This window comes from Leptosomus discolor, chromosome 16, assembly GCF_034619465.1.
Source record: "Leptosomus discolor isolate bLepDis1 chromosome 16, bLepDis1.hap2, whole genome shotgun sequence".
Taxonomy (NCBI): Eukaryota; Metazoa; Chordata; class Aves; order Leptosomiformes; family Leptosomidae; genus Leptosomus; species Leptosomus discolor.
In genome coordinates, this window is record NC_141406.1 from 13,544,450 (window position 1) to 13,567,643 (window position 23,194).

A 23,194-nucleotide genomic window follows, 5' to 3' on the forward strand; every position below is an offset into this window, starting at 1 on the left:
TAAATGGGAACAAAGTAAAACTAGGATGTAAGATGTCACCCAAGAGCTATTAAAATGGTTTTTCAAAGCCAAGTTTCAAAAAAATCATCAGCCTTTTGACTTCTACAAGTCTCATCATACTTGGCATTTCTAAAACCTTACTCCCAGCTCCAGACAATAAGCAAATGCTGAGACTTCAGTTTCAACATGGTCATTACAGTCACCAGGAAGAGGTGAAAAAAAAAAAAAATAAAATCAGCTCTTCAGAGCTTTAAAACACAGGGCCAAAAAGACCTGAATATATTTGGGTTTTTTTAATAGTTATGGTGTAGGTTAACCTCACGATGGGGCAAGTCCTTATGCCCACACAGACGTAATCACATCGCAATGGGACTTGATCTGTCTGAATTAAACCATGCAAACGTTGGGAAAACTTTGTTGGCTCAACTCACCCAGGGACTGGCGCATCTTTGGGACGAGTCACGCTTGTGGTGTGTGGAAAGGACAAACCCCTGCTCTGCAGCAGATTACTTTGACTCACCTTCCAAATCTCCCCATCTTTTCTCCCTGACTCATGCCATGAGTCATTGACCAGGGGACAAATTCAGCACGCTGGGTCACACGGAAGGTTATGGCTTGATAGCAACAGAAGTGTCTAAGTCAAAATACTGCATCCCTCCAAACGCAGCATGTTTGGACCCATTCTGTGCTTCCTTACGCCGAATGCCCTGCACAGCCAGCTGTGCCTTGTACATCGGGCCAGCGCAAGCGATGCCCAGGAGCGCTGTGAAAGCGCGGGAGAGAAAACCAGCGGCCAGCAAAGCAGGCCCACCTGCGCTCTCCTCAAGCGCTGCCCCTCGCCGAGGGCAGGAGCTCCCCTTGGCCAGCGAGGCACCAAGACGTCAGGGTGGCTGGAAAGGAAAAGGGTGGCACGGAGGGTCCGAGGAGGGGTTCCTCGCAGTGTTGGCCACAGCAAAGGCAGAGAGAGGAGGGCAAACTCCATGGTGAGGTGGGAGCAAACAAGTCCCCATCGGACCGTGCTGTGGATGCCCCTTCCCGGTGCTGGCAGCGCCCTGGCGGGAGCGGTGCCTCTCGGGGCGGTGCAGGCTGCAGGGCCTCGGCTCCGGCTTCCCCTCCTCGCACCGCCTCTGCTGCCTCATTTCCTGCAGCGCCGGCCGAGCAGGAGGGTTCGCCGCAAGCTTCTCCCTCTTCCCCTTCCTGCCCGGTCCCCGCCGAACCGCGTCCTGCCCTTCAAGATGCCGGTGAGGCGGAGCGGGGGGGGCTTCGCACCCGGCGCTCGGCCTTGCCCGTGATGGCGGGGAGGGAGGGCGGGAGGGCTTGGGGCGGCGGGGCCGGGCGGGGGAGGGCGAGGGCGGCCCTGGGCTGGGGGAAAAGGGGCTGCAGCTGCCGGGGAGAAAAAGGGGCTGCAGCTGCCGGGGAGCCCTGCTGAGAGCAGGGGAGTGCTGTTTGTGAGGGGCTGCTGCAAGGCCAGCGCCTTCCTCTCCCTCTTCCTCCTCCTGCCAGGGATCGGGAGGGTGGCAGCCGCCGGCTCCAGCGAGGGAGAAGGTGGGAAAAGCTGGGCTTTGCTCCGGTGTTGTTCACACCATCTTCCTCTGAAATAACCTGCTTTTCTGCTAGGGGATGCTTATCACCCCTGCCGCCAGCTGCATCCCCCTCTCCACCCACAAAACCCGGGCTGTGAGGAGGTGAAGGCTTCCCAGTGGCCTGGCACGGCCCAGCGGGAACGTCTGGGGAGTGCCTAAACCTAAACCTAAAGCCACCAGTTGTTAAAAATCAGTTTCCCAAGAAGGATCTGTCATATGCAGAAATTTTTAATTTTTTTTTTTCACTTAGACCAGTCTTAGAGTGCACAGAAAGGTCTTTTTTTGAGTGTGTGGGTACATGTTAAGCCTGGTTTTATTTATTATTTAATATGAGCTAGACACAGAAATAAAATATAATCTTTTTTAGTGATAAATGAAATGAACTATGCAGTGCCCCGTGACTTAGGCAGGAGAGCAGGGCTGTTAGCCCCAGCGCTGTGCAGAATGGGGTTAGGCAGCCTGCAGATGAAGCAGCGCCTGTAGACTGGCTGTACCAATTCTGTCCTGTCTCCCACCACCGCGACTGTAAATGGTGCCAGTGATGGTGCTTCCACAGTCTTCATCAGAATGGCGCTGAGATCTGGGCCTAATTAGAAAATCGTGATTGTTGGCACAAGGAAAAAGTGCTGGAAGCATCGCTAACGAACTTGATGAATACAGGGGGGACACGTGATCGGACACAGAAATGTCTGTTTTCAGTAGCATTATTAACCAGCCTTCCCCCCCATCTGTAGGCTTACCACTCAACTTTAATGGACTCCGACACCAAGCTAATTGGGAACATGGCGCTGTTACCCATCAGAAGCCAGTTCAAAGGCCCAGCACCTCGGGAAAGTAAGTTCATGATACTCTCTGAAAACCTGCCTGTATAGAGCTTTGTTTCAAGCCAGCCCTAGCAGAGTGACAAGAGGAGTCACGGCTTGGAAATGGAGCGCTTTGCAGTTTATAGAGGAGGAAAAAAGTTTTCAAATACTTAAGTTGTGCAAATCATAGAGAATAATTCTGCACAGATAAATGTGCGCCGTGCTCCAGCTAAGTCAGTTGTTTCAGTAATTAAAGCCTACGGTTGCTTCCTCCTGTGCCTGACTGTGCTCTTCAGTAAGTTTTGAGGAGGACGTGGTGGTGTGAACCCTCTGTTGTCAGAGGAAGTGGAGGTTTAGCTACAGGGAACTTGAGTTTTGGGTCTGCAGCTGAAGACACTCTGCTGCTCTGAAGGACGAGGAGTAGGATAGGCAGTGCTTTGGGGTAGGGGGCTTCAGAAGGGAAGTTACGGGCATCCCAGCAGGCTCCACGGGCAGCCAGGTACAGATTCCCCTTCGGCATGTGAAGTAGCACTTCCCAGGCGTGATATCCCCTGGTAGTGCAGCACTGCAGTTTGAGAAAGGAAATAAAAAGGAAATGTTTCTGGATTTAAGCATTTGGGTGGTAGCAAAAGCAGGTGAATGTCACAAGTAAGCTTGCTACTGTGCGTTCTGCTCACCCTCCCTTTTTTTGAAGAGGATAATGCAGTTTGTCTGATGGAGTTGTTGTCCTTTCTCCAAAGCCATTTTTGTGTCCTGAGAAAACTTTTACACTGTTAAAACTGGTGAGTTGCTGAACTGGTAGAAAAGTGGGGAGCTGCTGAATTGCTGCCGTTTGTGAAGTGAGAAATCACGAGGGGAGGAGAAGAAGGGAGTTAAAGCTTCTGCTAAGAGTAGGAGGCTTAAATATCATGGTCTGAGCTCACCAGTGTTTCACAGGGCAACGCCTGTTTTCTGTTACATAGTTCTGTCTTCTGCTTTCTGTAAATACCAAGGTTTTGCTTTTGCAATAGTCCTTATTTATGTATTTCAGTGAATAAAAGTTATAGCCAAATGTAGTATAATGGTGCACTGTTTAACTCTGTATTTCTTTTTTGTTAGCTAAGGACACAGATATTATAGATGAAGCCATCTACTACTTCAAAGCAAATGTTTTCTTCAAAAACTATGAAATTAAGGTAATCTTTTGAGATACTGTGCATAGAGTACTTCTTTGGAGTGTTGGTGCTGTGAATATATATTTATTTTCAATGAAATAGTTCTACTAGGTAAGAAAAACTCCTTTTCCTCCCACGTAATTTTTAAAGTTGAGTAAATGTCATGAATTGCAAGTCCCTCTCTCGTGGGGAAATTGTAGGCCAAAACGGCTTATTCCTGTTTGAAACTTTTATCAGTTCCGTCAAGTCTCCCTTAATCTAAGAGTGGCTGGGCTCTGTGCTTGCTCTTGTGTTGCAGAATGAGGCTGACAGAACACTGATCTACATAACGCTCTACATTTCTGAATGCTTGAAGAAGCTGCAAAAGGTAAGAAAATTGAATTTCTGTGCAGGAGGGAAACTGAGTCTGCCCTGGAGATTGCTGGTCAGGGTTTGGCTTGCTGATATTCTCCTCGCAGTGGCGCAAATAGTGCCAGTCCCAGTTTTCAGAGACACAGATAGTCTAAGGCTGTGGATCTCCAAAGATATGTTGTGTTGCTGTTCTTGATGAGTTTTTATGTGTTACAGATTGGTAAAATATTTGGGTCTAATGCTCCATCAGCTTTTATTTATAACTGTTAATCCACTGTTTGCCTGGTTCTTCCAGTGTAACTCCAAAGGCCAAGGAGAGAAAGAAATGTACACACTGGGGATCACTAACTTCCCAATCCCCGGGGAACCTGGCTTTCCGCTTAATGCCATTTATGCCAAGCCTGCCAACAAGCAGGAGGAAGGTAAGGCTAATCCAGGACCTCTGAAGGCCTCCCTGGGCTCATACTTCACTAGCTGGTGAACTACTGGTGACTGCAAGCAGAACAATTACCTTTAAAACCGAATCTCCTAAATCTGCAGTTCTGTCTTCTGAGGGCAGCAGAAGCCGGGTTTCCTGACCTCAGGGGCCCAGTGGCTCCCCTCGATTCATAGATCCAACAGAACAAATGAACAGGGGCCCGAGTCTGCCTTTTGCACCGACATAATCCCTGGCTAAACCCTGTAATGGAGCCCAAGCCACCTGCTGCACTGGCAGAATAGGAACCCCACATTAATGAGCAAAGGCAACTGAGAAAGAAAAGAGTTTGGATGATCTTTTTTACTGGTACAAATATCATGAAAATCCCAACTATGGCTGTAAATTGAGCAAACCAACTCAGCCAGCTGACAAGCACCTGCAGATGTAAAAGCTCACTTTTTGCTTTAAGCAGAGATATCTGATGCTTCCCTGTTAAATTCAGTTTAGTTTGGTGCTGCCTCAGTTTATACTGTTTCTTCCTGTGCTGTATTTCAGAGGTGATGAGGGCCTACCTGCAGCAGCTGAGGCAAGAAACTGGTCTTCGCCTTTGTGAAAAAGTATTTGATCCTCAAAGTGACAAGCCTAGTAAGGTAGGAGTTGAGCACGATCATCACAGGTTTTATGAGAGCCTTGGTGTGTTTTTTCAGCAATGAGTGGAGAGAAGTGAGGTGATGGGGTGAGGGATCAGGTGTGGGTCACTTCAGTGCGAGCTTCCCTGGTTTTCCAAGGCTAGTGAAATAGCAGGCTGCGAGTTATCCATGAGTTTAATCTGTAATGTGGCAAGACAGCGAATGCCAGTTTGGGCGACTTGAAAAAGCAGGGCAGTGATAAGGGGTGTCTGGCTTAGCTCTTCAAAGTATTGCACATCTGCTGTCGGCTGGGTTTTCAAACGGAGAGTCACGGGCATGAGAGATGCTATTTATCTTCCCAGGTGGTTCTGATTTGATAGCTTCTTTGAAGTGGAGCATTCTACCTCCTATCCAGATTACAAAAATAATGGCTAATCAATGAATGACTTGCCTCCTGACTGTTCATATGTTTCATGTGCAAATGTGCCTGCATTTAATATTGAAATTATTTAGGCTAATTTAGTTTCAAAGGCATAGCTGCATCCCTTGATTATAATTATATTGGAATAAATAGTAAAAATAAAATAAGATAAATAAGTCCTGCTTTAAATCAGAGTCCTATGTTATAAATTCACTGGTTCTGTTCCTGTCCTCTTGTTCTAAATTCCAGTAGAAACCAGTGTGGAAAACTATGTGTGAAACTGGAGCCTTAACATTTGGTATTTGTCAGAGGTTGAATACTTTGAAGTCACTATTTGGTTTATCGCATGGAAACCGCTTTTGCATATTTTCTGACTTTGTACTTCCTTCTGCAGTGGTGGATCTGCTTTGTGAAGAGACAGTTCATGAACAAGAGTCTGTCAGGTCCTGGGCAGTGAAGAGGCAAAGCAGCAACAACTTTAAGCATTTCTACAGCAAGGTGTTTAAATATTTTGCCTTTGTTTTGGATACATTTTGTACCAAGGAAGAATTAAGTGCTTATGAAGAAGAAGAAAAAAAAAAAAATCACAAACCAGTCAATGAGGGATAGAGGGAGGGAGAGCAAGAAGATAATCTGAGTAGCGTAAGCAAGTATTATTAAGCTGGTGCTTAATAAGTGATTTCTAACATGCTGTTTCAGATGCAAGCTGCTTTATTAGTGGTGGCCACAGCTGGCATTTAAAACAGGGCTTGTATTTAAGAGAAGAAATGAGCTTGCCTGTGGGGCAGGGGGAGCTGTGTGACTGCTCTACTGGCTAGAGTCTCAGTATCGTGTGTCCACAGAAAACATACCTCTCACGCTGTGTTGTCGAGTGCAGTGATTTTTACCTTGTTTTCAATAAACTTAGCTTGTAATTAACATGGTAACTACTTTATGTCTTATGGATAGCCTTCAAAGAAATCAGAGGGGTTTTTTTTTGTGAAAAGACCATCATTATTGTGTAATGATAATGAGTAGGAAGTGAATCACTGCTACTGAAAACAGGAGATTAATACAGGGGCTGCAGTTTGCAGCAGTGTACCTGGTTATTAGCAGGTCTGCCTTCGCAGGGCGGTGCTCCCTTGTGCTGAGATGCCTTCAAAGTGTAACACAGGCAGATTACACACAGCTGGGTCTGCGGCTACCTTCCTGATGGCAGATCCATCAAACACAACCATCGCACGATACTAACAAAAAACTCTTGTTTTGATCAGTCAGGCAGCTTCTTGAAGAATTGCCAATCCAAGTTCGGTTTATTCCAAGTTGTCTCTTGTTCGTGGCAATTCGTGTTTCGCTGTCACCATACAGCACTGACACCCTTTTTGTTACATCAGTCCTGTTTTGCTGTTGGTCTGTTGAGAGGTCTGTTCCTCTCCAGACAGCAGCGATGGCGTGTTCAAACTTAAAGCTGACACCGATTTGATTTGGAGTAGTGGTGACAGGATAGCCACATTTTGCGTTCTTTTTGTCATAAAGGGCAAAAAATAAATACATGATTCAGCTCTCCTTTCAATCTGTGCCATGCAGTTAACGGTGGCCCTAGTGAAGTGCTTCCCCTGGTTGTGGCCCAAGAGAAATCTGGTTTGAAGGGTCCTTCTCCTCAGTTAGCTGTTTTTAGGCAGGAGCCTCGTTAAATCCGGTACCTCTGTCCCATTTATCTGCATAAACAGCAGATAATAAAGTCTCAGGAGAAAAAGGACCAGACTCAAGTGCTGTGCAGACACAGGGAGAGCGTCTTTTCCATACAACGATCGTGAGGTGACCCCAGCCCCCCGCGAAACAATCCGCCTCCCTCAGCCCTGACCATCGCCTCTCCCGCCCCGCCACTGCGCAGGCGCGGGGCTGCCGGGGTCCTGGCGTGGAGCGCAACGCCCCAGCCTGCCTTCCCTCGCGCCTGTCGGGCCGCGCATCCGCCATGAAGGCAGTGCCGCGGGCGCCTGCAGGCGGCGGCGGACGAGGTCCCCTCGGTGGCGCCATTTTGGAGCGCCGGCGGGCGGCCGTGGCGGCTTTGTCCCGCTCTTTGCCGTCTGTCCCTTCCCCTCCGCGCTTTTCCGCCGCCAGCATGAGTGTGGTAGAGCACGTACGGGAGATGGCGTCCGCCGGGCTCCACTCTAACGTGCGGCTCCTCAGCGGGCTTCTCCTCACGATGAGCGGCAATAACCCGTGAGTGGCCCTCCCGCCTGAGGGCGCGCCGGGCGCTGCGGGGTGGCAGGGCCGGTGGTGCTGAGGGAGAGGCCAGGCGGGAGCTCGCAGGGTGGCGGCGGGGGGGTGTCTTGTGGGCAGGGAAGGAAGCGGGTTCGCTTTCGGAGCTGCCCGCGCTCCCCCTTGGGCTGCTGTCCCCGGCCTCGCAGGGGATGAAGTCCGGCTGTGTCCGGGGAGCAGCGCTGCCTCTACCCTCTGGGGTACAACATGAGCGTCCTGATAGAGGTGGAGCGATTTTCTCCTTCCAGGGGTGGCGTGTGTAGGTCACGGCTCTTCCGTTGCCTCGAGTGATTCCCGTTATTTTTCAGGACTTCCCTCTTAAGCTGTCATTTTACACTTTGGATGGGTTTTGAGGTACTAATTGAAACCAAAATCCCTTTCTGAAACCCTAACTCTTCAACACTTTTGCAAACGTACTGGAAATTTTGTAAAGGGGGTTTGTAAAATGTAAGGACATGTGGATGAAGACCAGGATAGCTGTATAAGGAGCTGGGTTGCCTTGTAAGCTTGAGTCCACTCAAACAAAATGTGCTTTCTTGGACGTTGACAACATGGGGTTTGTTTTGGGGAGGGTGGGGGCTGCTGCTCTGTTACGGAAAGCAGCGGCCAAGCAGCTGAACACGAGCTGTTGTTACTGATGAGGTGTGGAGGACAGCTATTACGTTTGTTTGTATACAGATAAAAGAAACTGGCAAGATAATAGCTTTGTGAGGAGATAGTGCCTGTTACTCGAGGGCCCTTCCAATGTAGTGTAGCAGCAGGAACAGCTGGAAGTTGGAAACCAGGCAAGGAAAAGCTGCAGATACTTTGGATCTGTAGGGTTTTTGGGTTTCATGCAGTTAGGTGATCTCAGCCTTTCTGTTTGCATTTCCTGTAGGGAGCTGTTTTCACCATCTCAGAAATACCAGCTCCTTGTGTATCACGCGGACTCTCTATTCCATGATAAAGAATATAGGAATGCTGTAAGTAAGTATACAATGGCCTTGCAGCAGAAAAAAGCATTAAGTAAAACTTCCAAAGTAAGACCTTCTACTGGGAATGCTGCATCAACTCCCCAAAGCCAGGTATTTACAAATTGACTAATGTGCTGCATAAAATGGTTGTGCAATTAACGTTACTGAGTCAATATTGTAGCATGAGATTGCAGATTTGTCGTGTCAAATAAACATGATATTTAAGGCTGTTTCATTTTGAAAATATCACTGTGATGTTTTCTAACGCAAAGCTCTGGAACATGAGATTTGGTTTTTTTTTTGGTACGTGTTGTTCACGCTTTTCATTCACAGACAGGAGCAACACAAGCTAGTGGTAGGTTGCACTGTTAACTTTCTTGCCCTGGATTTTTTCAACGTACTGTGAGCATTTACTGAGGAAACATTCAAATTTTTTACTTGACTAAAACAGCATTGTACTTTAAAGTTTGTTCTTTATTTCAGTGTTTACCGTCTGAAATTGAAGTGAAATATAAAATGGCTGAATGTTATACCATGCTGAAGCAAGATAAAGATGCCATTGCTATTCTTGATGGGATTCCTTCCAGACAGAGGACCCCAAAGGTCAGTTCTGCAGATTTTGTCACAAGTCCTTAGTCAGCCTATATTGAATCTGTAGGCTAGTATCTGGTCAAAAATGAGCGTAGCCTATAGGTGTGGTGACATTGCGTCTCAGTGTATGCTTTTGTATTAGTTAAATGTTGTTAGGAAGCACTTCCTAATGTTTAATTTATCTTCACTTATTTCGTGTCTTTTCTTTAAAATCAGACAAATTTTGTATTCTCTCTGTTAGAAGGAATTCAAAAACAGTGAAAGGAGGTAAATGTTTCTGTGTATCTGTAGTAATTTGTGCAGATTAGCTGGTTAACTCTGTAGTACTGCACACAGAAGGTAGATAATTTTGCTTGGGCAAGGATGAAGAAACACTTTGTTTTTGCCTAAAGGTTTGTAAAGTATTTTTGTACCCATACATAAGGCTTGAAATCTGTATTGTCTGTTTGATAGTTCTTTGCATGTTATTACAGCTAGTTTCTGTAGGGTAAAGAATAATGGCTGGTCTCAACAAAAGCAACTACCAGGCAAAAAACTTATGTGATGGCAAACAGCTGAGTTACTGCAAGTTAGTAAGTGGTTTCCAGATACCTGACTGAATAATTTTCTGCAGTTCTGAGTCAAATGTAAGAGCCAAAGGAATTATTTCGTTTAATGTACTTTGCCTGGCTATAACCACGCAGTGGAGTCCCATACTCTGTGGAAGAGCTTTGCTATTGCTGTCACCCGCTAGAGCTGAGGGGAGGACTTACAGCCTCGTTGTCTCACAAGGTTGACTGTGGTGTTTTCACTATTAGCCAGTCAACATCACTTGCTAAATTGTGATTGCTCAGACTGAGCAGTTCGTGTCTTGTATCGCTTGAGCAACCTGAGATCCTTGAAAGGCTGAAGGCTTTGGCAAGTAGAAGGGTTGCTAGTGCTCCATCTTTTAAAATCTTCTAATCCTTTTTAATAACAGTTTAGATAACGTTAAATATTTAGATTGCATTGTGCCAAACATGTTGAGTCTTTGCTTGCTGGCTGTGTTATGTCCTAAGGGCTTAAAAGATTAACATGTCAAGTCAATGTTTCATGTTAACAGTATTCCTGTGTTGTGCTAACTGTACATGGCTCAGACTCTAGTAAAGTGTTCTCTTTAAAGACCAACTTACAGAACAGAAAAAGAAGAAAAGATTGAGAAAAGGAAACTTTTTACCTATATACACTAGTAAAATAAGGTGTTGTAGCAGAAACCAGCCACCTGGGTTGTGTAGAGCTCAAATAATTTCTGTTCTTTCATTGATCATAGCTTCATTTGGAAGCTAAATGGAAACTTCCTCTACCTTCCTAAGTTAGTTCTCTCGAAGACTTGAAGACAAAGTTGTGACCTTTCTTAGTGAGGCTTTCTCCTTTCTCAGGCTTGACTCTACCAACTTTTCTATTGCTTGTAGATCAATATGATGCTGGCAAATCTGTACAAGAAAGCAGGTCAAGAACGCTCATCTGTTACGAGCTACAAAGAAGTACTGAGACAGTGCCCGTTGGCACTGGATGCCATACTGGGTAGGTGTCTGCACGCTGTGTATTTCAGTATGAAGCAGTGTTATGATTTGAATTATGCTTGGGACTAGGGAACTGGTTTGTGTTTGTGTCATACGTAATGCCTGCGTTATGCAAATTACCAAAAGCATTGTAACAAGCTGCTTGTTTATACTTGTCAAGGGATGGAGTTTCTGGTCTTCAGACAATTAATTTGTGTTAAAAGCAATGTCTGAAGTGGATGTCTGTCCCGCTCTGAACAGGCTTGCTCTCGCTGTCGGTGAAAGGGGCGGAGGTGGCCTCCATGACCATCAACATCATTCAGAGCATTCCTAACTTGGACTGGCTTTCCGTGTGGATCAAGGCATACGCTTTTGTGCATACTGGAGATAACACAAGAGCAATAAATACCATTTGGTAAGAGTTCAAAGAGCATGATGTAGTCAAGTATTATATATAAATATTTATATATAATTATATTTAAAATGACATTATATAAATAACAGGCTTTTTTTTTTTTTTTCTCTTAAAGCTCTTTAGAGAAAAAGTCATTGCTGAGGGATAATGTGGACTTACTGGGGAGCTTAGCAGACCTGTATTTCAGAGCCGGAGATAATAAAAACTCTATTCTAAAATTTGAACAAGCACAAATGCTGGATCCTTACCTAATAAAAGGTGAGTAGATCCTAAAAGAAAGTTTACCTGGTGTAACAATTTGATGAGTAACATTAGAGTAGCAGCTACACGCAGCCAAGCACGCAGTGGGATATTGCTGTGCCTGGCTTTCAGTTCACAATTTACATTCAGAAGCTGCGTATCTTGAACAAGTGCTGCTGGTAGTTGTAAAGTTTAAAGGAGGTGTTTGTGGTTTTGGTTTTGTTTTTTTCTTGTTGTGAATTAACTTTCCGTTTCTTGAGGATCTTCAAACGTTTCTCTTTAGGAATGGATGTATATGGTTATTTATTGGCACGTGAGGGTCGACTAGAGGATGTGGAGAACTTGGGCTGCCGTCTCTTCAATATTTCTGATCAACACGCAGAACCCTGGGTGGTATCGGGGTAAGTTGTTTTCTTCCCTTTCTTACCTCAACTCTTGATTTGCTGCATGCAGTAGACTACAGTTGATTCATCTTTTTTGTTCATAAGGTGCTTTTCTCTCCTATCTGTTCTGTTCTTGGGGTAACCTAAGTTAGCTCTGCATAAATGTCTATTTTGGTTGTTTCTGTATGTTTAAGCCTATTAGAGTTACCGCACCCGTGCCATAACAGTGATATATTAAATGGCTGTAACAGTTAATATTCATATTGCTTTTTTTATACTCCTGAAGAGTGTTTTTCCTGAACATATATTCTTAACTTCAAATGCAAGAAGTTCAACAGTTGCCTGTAATTTTTTTTTCCCTCCTTCTTTCTGCTTTTAATGTGCACAGGCACCACAGGCAGTACATGTTCACAGTCCCTCTTGTCTCTCCGTAGGTGTCATAGTTTCTACAGTAAACGGTACTCTCGTGCCTTGTATTTAGGAGCCAAAGCTATCCAGCTTAACAGTAACAGCGTTCAGGCTCTCCTGCTGAAAGGAGCTGCTCTGAGGAACATGGGCCGAGTGCAGGAAGCAATTATCCACTTCCGGGAAGCAATACGCCTTGCGCCTTGCAGGCTGGACTGCTACGAAGGTGAGGGGAGTGGAGCTGCTCACCTGCGCGGTGTTGGTTTGGTGTCAAAGTTGGTGTCGTGATGGTGGTGATTAGGCAAGGGAATAGACAGGAGTTCCCCTCTCCTGCTGACTTCCTAGTAAAGAAATTATTATTACCCGATAATCTATAAAGCTCTGGTAGATGCGGTCGGGTGAGGGATACTAGAGACTGCCTGCATTTATAACAATGATTTTCAAAAAGGGCTTTTATGTGGTGGTGGTGTTCTATGTGGCTATAAACAGACGTGGATGTTTTGAGCAGATCACTTCTGGATGATGATGTTAACTGTATGGTTAGTCCCACTGGAAGCTTCGTTTTGTCGTATTTATTTGAATCTTGTTGAGATCAACAGCAGCTTTGAGTAAACAGTGAGTTGTGAAGAGTCCAGGTGAAGTATTAGTATCTCAGGACTGGAATTAGACAAAAATCTTAAATTAGGTGTACTTAGTCTTAGGCTTTTTTATTTTAGTACCTGCCCATAAATAAAAGCAAGGAAGTCAATTATCTGTAGAATGGATATGTTAAAATGTAGGCTTTTGAAAATACACAAACCTTGTTAAACCTTGCATCAGTTTGTAATATGGTGATGCGTTCTAGGGTCTATTTTGTTAGGATTCCCTGGTTCTCAGATTTTTTTCAGTGGTCCTTGTCTGTCTTCAATGCGTTACTGGTTGAGTAAAACCAAACTGATTATGCTGTAATACTCAACAGTGAAATTTTGTTCTGTGGGGTTTTTTTGTTTTTTGTTTGTTTTTTTGTTTGTTTTTTCATTTATTCAAAATGGAGAGTGCTAATCTGATTCCCATGGCTGCTCCAGCTCCGTATCTTGGGCTTTCTGGTGGCCACATTGCTGTAGATTCCCCGCTAAAGTAAAAAGCGTGCGTGTACTGTAGATTTGCTTCAATGGTTTTGCTTCTCCTGCAGCTGGAGGAGAATTGTGTAATCTGTCACAACTTAAGTGTTTTGTCAGTGTCGGTCCTGGGAGACAGTTGTCCATCTCCTGCCTTTGTCTTAGGTTCTGTGTAGAACTGTGTGTGCTTTAATATTTGTGTCCCAGTGTCTTTGTCTATCCGTTTCTTTGATGTCATTTAAAAAAATGTTGGGTATAGAGTCACTTTCTCAATTGCAATTTGTGTTTGCTTATTGGAGTGTGAGGTGTTTGGAGTCTGAGTGCCACTAAGTGCAAACCATTGAGGAGGGCCGAGTGTCTGTAGTGCTCACTCAAACTGAAATGTTTTCCTTGTTATGCCACCAGGTCTCATCGAATGTTACCTAGCATCCAGCAGTATCCGTGAAGCTATGGTTATGGCAAATAATGTGTATAAAACTCTGGGAGCAAACGCCCAGACGCTCACTCTGTTGGCAACAGTCTGTCTCGAAGACCCAGTCACGCAGGAAAAAGCGAAAACGTTACTGGACAAAGCACTAACGCAAAGACCCGATTACATTAAAGCTGTGGTAAAGAAAGCAGAACTTCTTAGTAAGTTCCTTTTTTTTTTTTTCCCGTGTCGGCTTATTTAAAGGATGCTGTTTTACATGGAAGAGGGTTCTGCAGCCTCCATGGTTTGAAGAATGTCACAGTGATGTTACAGGTTATTTTTATCCTGAAGGAAAAATCCTGGGAATTAATTGCATCTAGCAGCCAATGTTACACCTGCGCTTAAAACAATTGCAGACAAATGTTTTGACCTCAAACAGGTCAAAATTGCAGCAGGTAGTGCAATAAAAAGCCATTGTTCAGAGTTAAGCCTGCAAGGAGCGTGTCGCAGCTGCCCGCCGTGCTGACAGCTCTGCAGGAAGGAAGAGGCTCTTTGTGTGCACTCTGACTGTGTATCGATCTATCTAAACTATTAATTAAAACTCTAGTTTTGCGTATGAACAGGTAGAGAACAAAAGTACGAAGATGGAATTGCTTTGTTGAGGAACGCCCTGGCTAATCAGAGTGACTGTGTTCTGCACCGAATCCTGGGAGACTTTCTTGTAGCTGTCAATGAGTACCAGGAAGCCATGGACCAGTACAGTATTGCCCTGAGGTAAGGCAGAGGCTCTGCGGCTGCAGCATATTTAATAATCAACTTGACTAAGTAGAAGTCGAGCCACTAATTGATGAGGATGTGGATTGCAGGCGGCTTTTCATCATTCTCCTTTACAACAAGCGAAACCACACAAAGGACGTCCTGTTAATGCGTTAGTTGCTCACAAGGCTTTGAACTGGAAAGTACAGCATTTCGTCGGGACTGCGTGAGCGCTGAACGTGTCACCGGGCATGCGATTCCTTGACTTAACAAAATGATTAAGGCATGGATGTATTTATTATTTACAGTTATTATATAGTCAGGCACCTTCAGATTCATTCCTTTAGACTAGAAGGTGCTGTATAAAAACGAGCTATTAAGTAAACGTAAATAGTGTGATTGATTTTACCATAACCTAAATGTCATTTCAGGGTGTTGCCATGTTAAATATTACCGTGTTTTCATTTCAACAAGTCAAATTTACCTTAAATCTAGCACATTATGTCCGCTATAAACTGAGATAGCTTAAATGGCTCAGCTGGTTTGTGCTTGCGTATCATATATTTAGTCATAGTCATTTAAATTTTTCCTGCTTTCATGTTACTGTATAATTAGTATTGTCTGGAAGAGTTGACTCAGTTTTCTGAAAGAGTGTGATGTTTAGATAAGTGCATTCTTGGGGATCAGAATTGGTTTATATAAAAGATTTAATACTCAGTGTTAGGGTCAGCCTGAGGTGAAGTTGCATCATCTACTAAATCAAACTTCTTGATGATGTTAAACAGGAAGCGCAGACCGCGCTGCACTCCTACTATTATTACAATAACATCACAAATAAAGAGGAAACAAAAAATAAGTTTTAAGACAATGCTTTCTTTTTCTTACTTTCCTCAGTTTGGATCCCAATGATCAGAAGTCACTAGAAGGGATGCAGAAAATGGAAAAAGAGGAAAGTCCAACAGATGCGACCCAGGAAGAAGATGTGGATGATATGGAGGGAAGTGGAGAAGAGGGCGACTTGGAAGGCAGTGACAGCGAAGCAGCTCAGTGGGCAGACCAGGAGCAGTGGTTTGGCATGCAGTGATGGCCTCTCATCCTGCTGCTTGTTTTGGCACTTGAACATACCACTATGGCCATTCTTTGAAGAACATAAACTATGATTTTTGCAGTAACAAAGGACTTCTGTTTTTTTCTTTTTTTTTTTAAAATAGACTCTGAAACTGTTTCATTGTTCTACGCATCTCAGTGCCATGAAGATTCTTGATGCTTCTTATTTATTAAGTGTAAGGGACTAACTGTATTGGAGGTTATTTTTCAAAAAATTCCTTCTAAAACTAAAAGCGTTAGAATTGGAAGTGTGTGATAAGCCCGTTGTGTCTAAATCCTGTCGAGGGCTGAGCGTGCTTGATGGGTTTGTAAATACAGTGCTTTGTGCTCCTTTGTGGAAAGGCCTTCCTCTCCGGGGTGTGTGCTACCGTTCAGGCTCGCTCTCCTCTTGAAGCCTGGAGGAGTTGCTTGGTTGTGGCTGAAAGCAGCGCTTCTCCCTCGCTCTGTTTTTGAATTAATTTGTCTTTTTATAAGGCGTTAGGTGTGCTGTAAAGGAGGCGTTTGCCACGCTAGGCAGCGCTGGCTTCCAGGCCCCTGTCATAGCTGATTCCTGTGTGCACTGAATCGAGCCAGTGTTGGAGAACTACAGTCACTTCCTCAGTCCTCACTGGACCCTGTAATCACTGCAAGTCTGTACATGGACGTTTATTTTTAAATGCAGTTCAGTTTTATTTCAGTGTGTCGCTAAAAGGTTTTACAGCGGTGACTCAAAGCACTTCACGTTCCGTGTGCAGCACTGACATTTAGAACGATATAAAAAGAAATCATACCTCTGCCCTTGCTGTGGAAGTCTGAAATTACGCAAATACACGTATTGTCTTGGGTTTGCCATGTTCCTGTAGTTCATGGGTTTGTCAGGTAATACTTGAACTCGTGTGTTTGCCCTCGCCTTTTGAAGCAAAGCTGCGTTGCTTCAGCTCCAAGTTCTCAGCCTCGGCGTTTCAAGGGAGAGCTGCTTTGCGTAATCTAGAACCTGTTTCAGTTCCGTGGGCTGGGTGTGTGGGAGGAGGAATTACTTCTTGCTCCTACTTTTCTTACAGTTCTGATTTCCTTACTCTTTACTGAAACATGCATTTTTATCTTTCTATTGGCAGTTTGATCCCTTTTGTATTTATTCTGTTACTGCAGGTGTGCTGGAGCACACAGGCTTTTTTTACAAAACTAAAAATTAGTTTTGAGCATTGGAGGAAAATGGCTGTTTGATAGAAATACATGACGTGGAAAACAAGCTTCCCTGTAGTCGTAGATGTATAATGGGGATATGGGTGAAATACCTCTTCCTCTGGGAGGTGCGTTCTAGCCATTAGAAAAATGGACAACCAGGAGAACAGACCAGACTTCTGTTATCATCTGTTTTGGAAATATTTTGGTATGTCACGTTCTACCGAGGAGGAGTCTAATAGCTGGTTGTTTTTAAAAAAGAAAACAGCTGGCGCTCTCTTCTTGCTGGAATTTTGTGGGCTTTAGACTTTCCAAAATATCAAATTGAATCGTGGTTATTTGAAGACCGTATGGGAAGAACAGAAAAGCATGTGCTGCTGTCTTGGAGATTGAGTTGGCATAAGCTGTTACTGCTCTTTCATTAAACAAACACACCAAATGGCTGGATTTCTGTGAGAGCAAACATTTGGTTAACTGCATTCTGCTGGGTGAGAGGCCTGATCCTGTTCTTTTATGAACAACCTGTTTATGCCATTGCCGTGTGATGCAGCGAGTGGATTTCGGCTCATTGCATCTCTTTCATAACAGAAATAGATACGTACAAGGAATTTCAAAGCACCTGGTTTTAAAAAAACTCAACAACTGCTTTGTTTTCCCCTCACACTCGAGCATTCATCAGGTTGTAGTCTGCCTCTGAGAGCGGGGTAGCTTCATTAGCTTCCCCGTTGTATTCTCAGCCTCTGTTGTGGATGAAAGAATGGAGTTCCTCAGGCTATTAAACCAAAGAAAAGGTGTGTTTGATTGTGATGAGGAGGGGGTGAGGCCTGGGATGTATATTTTGTGAGCTGCTCAGACGTTTCATTCTAACAATTCCTTTCAGCAGGTTGTTAATCGCAGATGGAGACCACTGGCCTTACGTGGTGCTCTGAAACGTCCACAGAGCACGGGAAATCCGAGAACCACCGGCTTGCTAAAACTGTTCTGTAGTAGGTTTGTAGATAATCTGATAATCTCTCCTTTTAGGGAACCTAAAACTGCTTCGAGCTGAGCGTGCTGTAAAGACGACATCGGTGTGCCTGCCTGCGGCTGAGCACCCCTCAGAACACCTTGAGGCAGCTGTCGAAAGGGTGTTGCGTCCCCGTTGCTTTGTTTTACAGAGAACTTGGCTCCTTATTGAAAGTGGAAAAGCTCAGTCAGATCCTGCAAACGCCGCCTCTGTGAGTGCCTGGTGGATTTGGGTTACGTGGCTCGTGCATAGGCTGTGCTGAGAGTCGTACAGGACATGAGCAAGGAGCTCTGAGGTGCCATGCGTGGCAGGTGTGTTGAGGCCGTGTAGGTAGATATATTTAGCACGAGCTTCAGAATTCTAGAGGGATTCTTGCCAGTTAATGAGCCTTCATTAACATTCTAATTTTAGAATGTGGTCTCTGGTTTTGCGGAGCTCTTGTACTCTCAAATTCAGTTACTGCTATTCCAGTTCAGGGAATAGAACAATTAGCCCCCGACAAGCGGCTGACCTCCTTCCGCCCCTGAATCGCGTGCTGTGCAGCCTCGCAGGAAAGATCATAAAGCCCAAACCCGGAGTTCGGACTGTCAGAGCCGTGAGGTGAGGTGAGCTCCCCGGCGTGTAGCAAGTCGTAGGTGAAGCAAGACAGCCGTTGGCAAGTCTGCGAGCGCTGGTCTCTGGGTAAGGACGGTGCTTGTGTTTGCTCAAAATCCTTGAATTTAAATCACAGACGTCATCAGCAAGTTTGAATTCTTTCCTGCCTTGCTGTAAGAAAGGCAGAAAAGTAATGCAAAGGGACAGAATTTCTTCAAACCTTACGCAGACTTGGGTAAGGGCTGGAAGACTTTATCAGAGCCCGAAAGCAGCACACATTGCTGATGTGACTGGGAATGACCCAAATGATGCATGGTCTGTACAAGCGATTTGCTTGTGCTTAGTTCTGTAACGTGCTGGAAACACCTGAAGTCCTGGCAGAATTTCTGATTCTCATTTCCAGATCTTGAGAATCCAAGAATTGTGAAGCAGAGATAATAAAGGGACCGAGGACTGCTGGCCAATAGAAGTGTTTTCTGCGTAATTGAGGTGCTTTTTCCTCTTCTGCCACTGCTGATTATAGAGATTTTTGATTGATTAACTAGGACTTTTTTCCCTTCAATAACTGTCTTCCACGTTAGGCCTGGTTTTGTGTGGTGATTTCTTCCCTCCTTGCTTTTCAGGAGCTCAGCGATGTGGAAACTGATCCATCCAGGGCAGAGCAGGGAGTATTTCTTACCTAGCAAACTGTATTTCCTCACTCAGATCTCAGCAGTGTCTGCCACTGTAATTTCAAGTTAGACAAATACACTGTAACCAAATACCTTTTAAAAAAATATCTCAATCACTGTGGTCTCCAGGGGTCTTAAATTTAGTGACCTTAGGGGGGGTTAAGCTCAGTATAAACCAATGATTTCAAACTAGCTGGCCTTAGGCAGGGTTTGAAGTAGCGTATTGTAGGTAACGTGTATTCAGTACTACCCGTCAGTGCATGATACCACTTTATGTAGCACCCAGCAGAGCTCAAGTGTGTTGCAGCTGATTTTGACATAATCTCTTCATCAAAAAAGTCCAGTGTGGGCCTAAAGAATGATTCCCCCTACCCATTATGTTCCTGTGCTGCCAGGGTGCCAGTGGGGAAAGTAACCCTGTGAACGGATGCCTGAGCCACCTCAAAAATATTCCCACTCCTCTCCCATCCTTCTTTTCCTTTTAAACTCTGCAAACTTTTTTTTGCTGCTTTTTTTTTTCCCTACTGTATTTTTAAATCCTTTATCTCATCTCTTCACGGCCCTGCAAAAGGTGGTTGAGGAGGAGGGGGCAAGAACGGTCAAGCTGCTGCATTGCTGGAGCTCAGGCCTAAGGCCTCGGTGATAATTAACGTCTTTGTGTCGATTCAGTAACCGGGTCTCGGCGGGAAGGGTAAGGGCAGGAGGAATGTTGGCCTGGACAGGGGGAGGACAGGGCTGCTGCTGCAATTCCTGCTGCAGTTCTAGGACTGGCGGGCTGGTTAGGACATTTGGAAAGCAGCTGAGAGGAGGTGGGAGATGCCTAGGGCTGGGTGTTTGGGTGAAAAGGAAAAAAAAAAATTACTCTGGTGCAAACAGAGCTCCTGGGGAAGTGCGTTACGCTGAAGTTCCCCATGTGAACGTTTTAATGAATAGATTAAGTAAAGCCCTTTGGCTACTCCGTGTCTACCGCTGTTGGTGACAACAACAAAATAGAATAATCCACTTTTTCACGTGCTGTCTTGAGCCTTGCGCTTCCTTTGCGAAGCCCCGTGGTTGTGTAACGCTGGGTATGGAATGTGCAGGGGCAGCCTCCGCTGCGGTGGGTCGCTGATGGATGTTTACACTGCAAAAGCCTCCCTTTCGCTTAGCTCCCCCGGAGGGACCAAGGGCTCTGCACGTTTGGAGATCAGATTCCTTTTCCTCCTTTTATCATCCTGTCAAAACACCAATGCACGCAAACAGAGCGATGGTTCAGGGACCTAACGAGAGCGGTTTCAGTTCCTGACTTAGGAAGTTGAGAAGGGATTGAATTGGTGTGAATTTCTTAAATATTCCTTCCAACCCCGAGCATTCTGTGGTTCTCTGTGGGATTTACAAGAGAACAAAAAGTCCAATTACATGGAAGGGACTGGACGGGCAGGCAGCAGCGGCAGGCTGCTCAGCTAATGGGGGTTTGGTGGTTGGGAACGCCTCCTGGTTGGGCTCCCCGGGCTGGAGGAGCTCAACGGTGGGCAGAAGCGAGCTGCTTGTGTTGGCGGTTGATCCAAGAGCTTGGGTTGATCTGGCAGCACAAAAGGGCCTGTTCCCGTGCTGGAGAGGCAGCGCATTGCCCCGTGCTTTGCTTTGAAGGCCGTTAAGATGCCAGCCCTTTCCCTGGACTATTCAGCTGTTAAAAAATTCCCCGAATGTTTGTTTGTTCCTGCTTTTTTCCTAATGTTTAGTGTATTATATGTTGTGTCATTCCTTGACGTGTGGTGTGGTTTGATGAACTGAAGCTGGTAACTGGGCTTCATCCTCTTGGAATACTAAATAGTTTTCCAGGAAACTTAAGCGTGATGACACCAGCAGAGCAAGAACAGCGATCTGTGGATACCCACCTTCCTCAGGCTGCTCGGTGTAAGCTGCTGTCCCTGTGGTGCTGGAGGTAAATGTTTGTCTCTCGGGAAGCCAGCAAATAGCTGCCATCTGTGACCGAGGAGCTTTTTTGCCTTGTAAAACTTGACGGGGTCTTGGTTAGCCAGTGACGGCGTGGGAAGGCAGTGTAACCTCAGGTTCTGGTTTTCCTGTTGAGGTCCCCAGTGAACATGAGATGGGACCATGTTCGTATGGATTGAATTGTCTCTGTTGATCTGGTGGCCTGAAACGCAGATACCTCTTCAGCTAACACAGGGAAAGTTCTGCATTACTCTGAAGAAGAAGAAAAAAAAAAAAAAAGTAATTCTTGTGTTAGCCTAAATTCTAGCTGGCCTGGGTAGCTACTGGATTCTGGCATTGCTGCTGGCTGTTACAAGAGGAAGAACAGGGCATGGAGACAGACTAACCTTCCCTCAGCTACAGCTTTGAATAGGTAGGAAAGGAGGTGGTGGCTCCAGCCAACCTTCCGGTGTCTGTTCTGCGGAGGATAATGTCACGCCGAAACTCGGCCAGTTCGATAAGGCTGGAGGTCAAGTGTTTGCTCCCCTCATGGAAATATTGGGCTCTGAGAAGCTTTAAGGACACTGGAAATATTTGAGGTTTTGCAAAAGAGGCTTAACCCTTCCTGTGCTGTGCTTTGATTTCTTCTTTTGTTCCTGCTGCCTTTGTTGCCCAAAAAGGGTGATTAGGAAGCAGATGGGTTTCATATCTTTCATGCTGTGGTTTCCCACCCATGCTATAAATTCAGAGGCTTTGTGTGGTGGAAGGAAGAACGTCCCTCATCTGGCCTCAAATAGTTGTAGAAACGTTTACAACTTGCTACAGGGATTCCTCGGGTAGGACACCAAGCTGCTGGGCGTGCAGCCGTGGCACGAAGGGAAGCGTTGCCTGTCGCGGGCAGGACTCGGCCATTCCTCTGCCCTGCCCTGAGGGGAGGGGAAAGCCCACGGCCCATTCCTAACCCCAGTCCAGTCCCAGTGCCAGCCCAGTGAGGCTTGCCACTAGGCTGTTAGTAAAAGAGGAACTGAGTAGCTTGGTGGGATGCTGCCAGCGGGGCTTTCACCGAGGTGGAAGTGTCTTGGTGAAGACTTCAGAGACCAAGGCCTGCCGTGCCGCTGGTGAGGGGAGCTCTTCATCCCGTTAGGCTTTAAGATCAGAGCAGCAGCAGCTCCACTCTGTGCAAGGCTGGGTGGTGTTAGTCTTTCGAAGTACATCTGTGGGATAACAGCCCTTCTGGTTTAGGCAGAGACCTCCCTCATGAGCACGTGGAACCTGATTAAGGTGTAGGAAAGAGCTAAATGCTGAGCTGGTCCTGCCATTGCAGCTCTGAGTAGGCGCAGAAAAGCGACTTCAGGAGTTAACAGCAGTTTCCAAGAAGAGGAGAGAAGTATCCCGCGAGGCCTGTGTGCTCCATGGTCAGTGTCAACTCGAGAAAGGAATTCAGGACTTCAATTTTAGGTGCTCAAGTTTCACTCCAACACCTTTATTCACTTTGTCCTTCAACCAGGGCTAAGGGACCAAACGCCTGGTTCCCCACTGTGGTAGCCAGCCACGGGCAGCAGTAGCCTTTCCCTGGTTTAGTTACGTGTGGTGGTGTAGATCTGGTGCTGTGCAGCGTGTGCGCATTCTTTCTTCAGGCTTGTTTTGGCGTGTCACATGCAGCTTTTTGCTGTTTTGTTGTGGAATCTGGCTGACACAATGCTGGGAGGTGGGTAGAAGTGTCGGCGGTGCTGCTCGGGGAGGTTCCGTAGCTCTGGGAGGCGGGGGACTTGTTAAAGCAGGCTCTGGGTGCTTTGGAAATTTGGCCTTGGTTTCTGAGAGGCCACTTGCTGTTTGCATGCCTCATCTGACGCAGTGGAGATCGAGTCGATGTGAGAGCAACTTCCTTCTGGGTTTTTGTTGTTTTGGTTTTGTTTGTTTGTTTGTTTCTTATTTATGAGAGGTTTGGGAGCTGTGAGCAGGAGGGGGTTGGAAAGCAGCCCGGCGTGAGTCTGTACGCTCTGGTTGAGGTTGAAATTTCCAGCACCTGACGGCTGATTCGTGAGCGTGGGTGGGTGGCTGTGGCTTGAGTTCTTGTGCTATCAGGTCGTTGAAGGTATGAAGCCCCTTGGTGGGATGTCCCAAAAAGCTGACAGTGCCCACAAACCAGAGGCTTAGATTTTATAATGGTAGAGGGTTTGGTACCCATAACTTACAGCCAGAGGTGAACTGTGTCTACTGGAAAACAGGGCTGGAATTGCTGGTTGCAGTGTAGTGAGACGATGAGTATTTGGCAGGAATCCTTGGAAAGCTGAAGAGTCCACCGTGGATCGTTGTTGGCATGGCAGCCCTGAGTCAGCCCGGCTGCGGGCAGTAAGGTGGTTCTTCCAGGA

At 45.8% G+C, this 23,194-nt stretch overlaps 2 protein-coding genes across 5 annotated transcripts; both read left to right on the plus strand.

Moving 5' to 3' along the window:
• Positions 1-1,167: 1,167 nt before the first annotated feature.
• Positions 1,168-6,277, plus strand: ARPC3 (actin related protein 2/3 complex subunit 3). Its single transcript, XM_086474196.1, has 7 exons — positions 1,168-1,241; positions 2,318-2,417; positions 3,485-3,561; positions 3,839-3,907; positions 4,187-4,313; positions 4,865-4,959; positions 5,754-6,277. Exons 1-7 carry the CDS (start codon positions 1,236-1,238, stop codon positions 5,814-5,816), a joined length of 537 nt encoding a protein of 178 aa, XP_086330322.1. The 5' UTR covers positions 1,168-1,235; the 3' UTR covers positions 5,817-6,277.
• A 1,129-nt stretch (positions 6,278-7,406) lies between these two features.
• ANAPC7 (anaphase promoting complex subunit 7) lies at positions 7,407-16,300 on the plus strand. 4 transcript variants are annotated; one of them, XM_086473954.1, is made up of 11 exons: positions 7,407-7,561; positions 8,478-8,664; positions 9,037-9,156; positions 10,575-10,686; positions 10,926-11,079; positions 11,195-11,337; positions 11,603-11,720; positions 12,137-12,333; positions 13,610-13,834; positions 14,237-14,387; positions 15,264-16,300. In XM_086473954.1, the coding sequence occupies exons 1-11, from the start codon at positions 7,461-7,463 to the stop codon at positions 15,451-15,453; spliced, it is 1,698 nt and encodes a 565-aa protein (XP_086330080.1). In that variant the 5' UTR covers positions 7,407-7,460; the 3' UTR covers positions 15,454-16,300. The 4 variants fall into 4 exon arrangements, with proteins under 4 accessions (XP_086330080.1, XP_086330081.1, XP_086330082.1 ...); XM_086473956.1 differs by lacking the exon at positions 7,407-7,561 and adding an exon at positions 7,838-7,859; XM_086473957.1 differs by lacking the exon at positions 7,407-7,561 and adding an exon at positions 7,935-7,954.
• Positions 16,301-23,194: the final 6,894 nt, after the last annotated feature.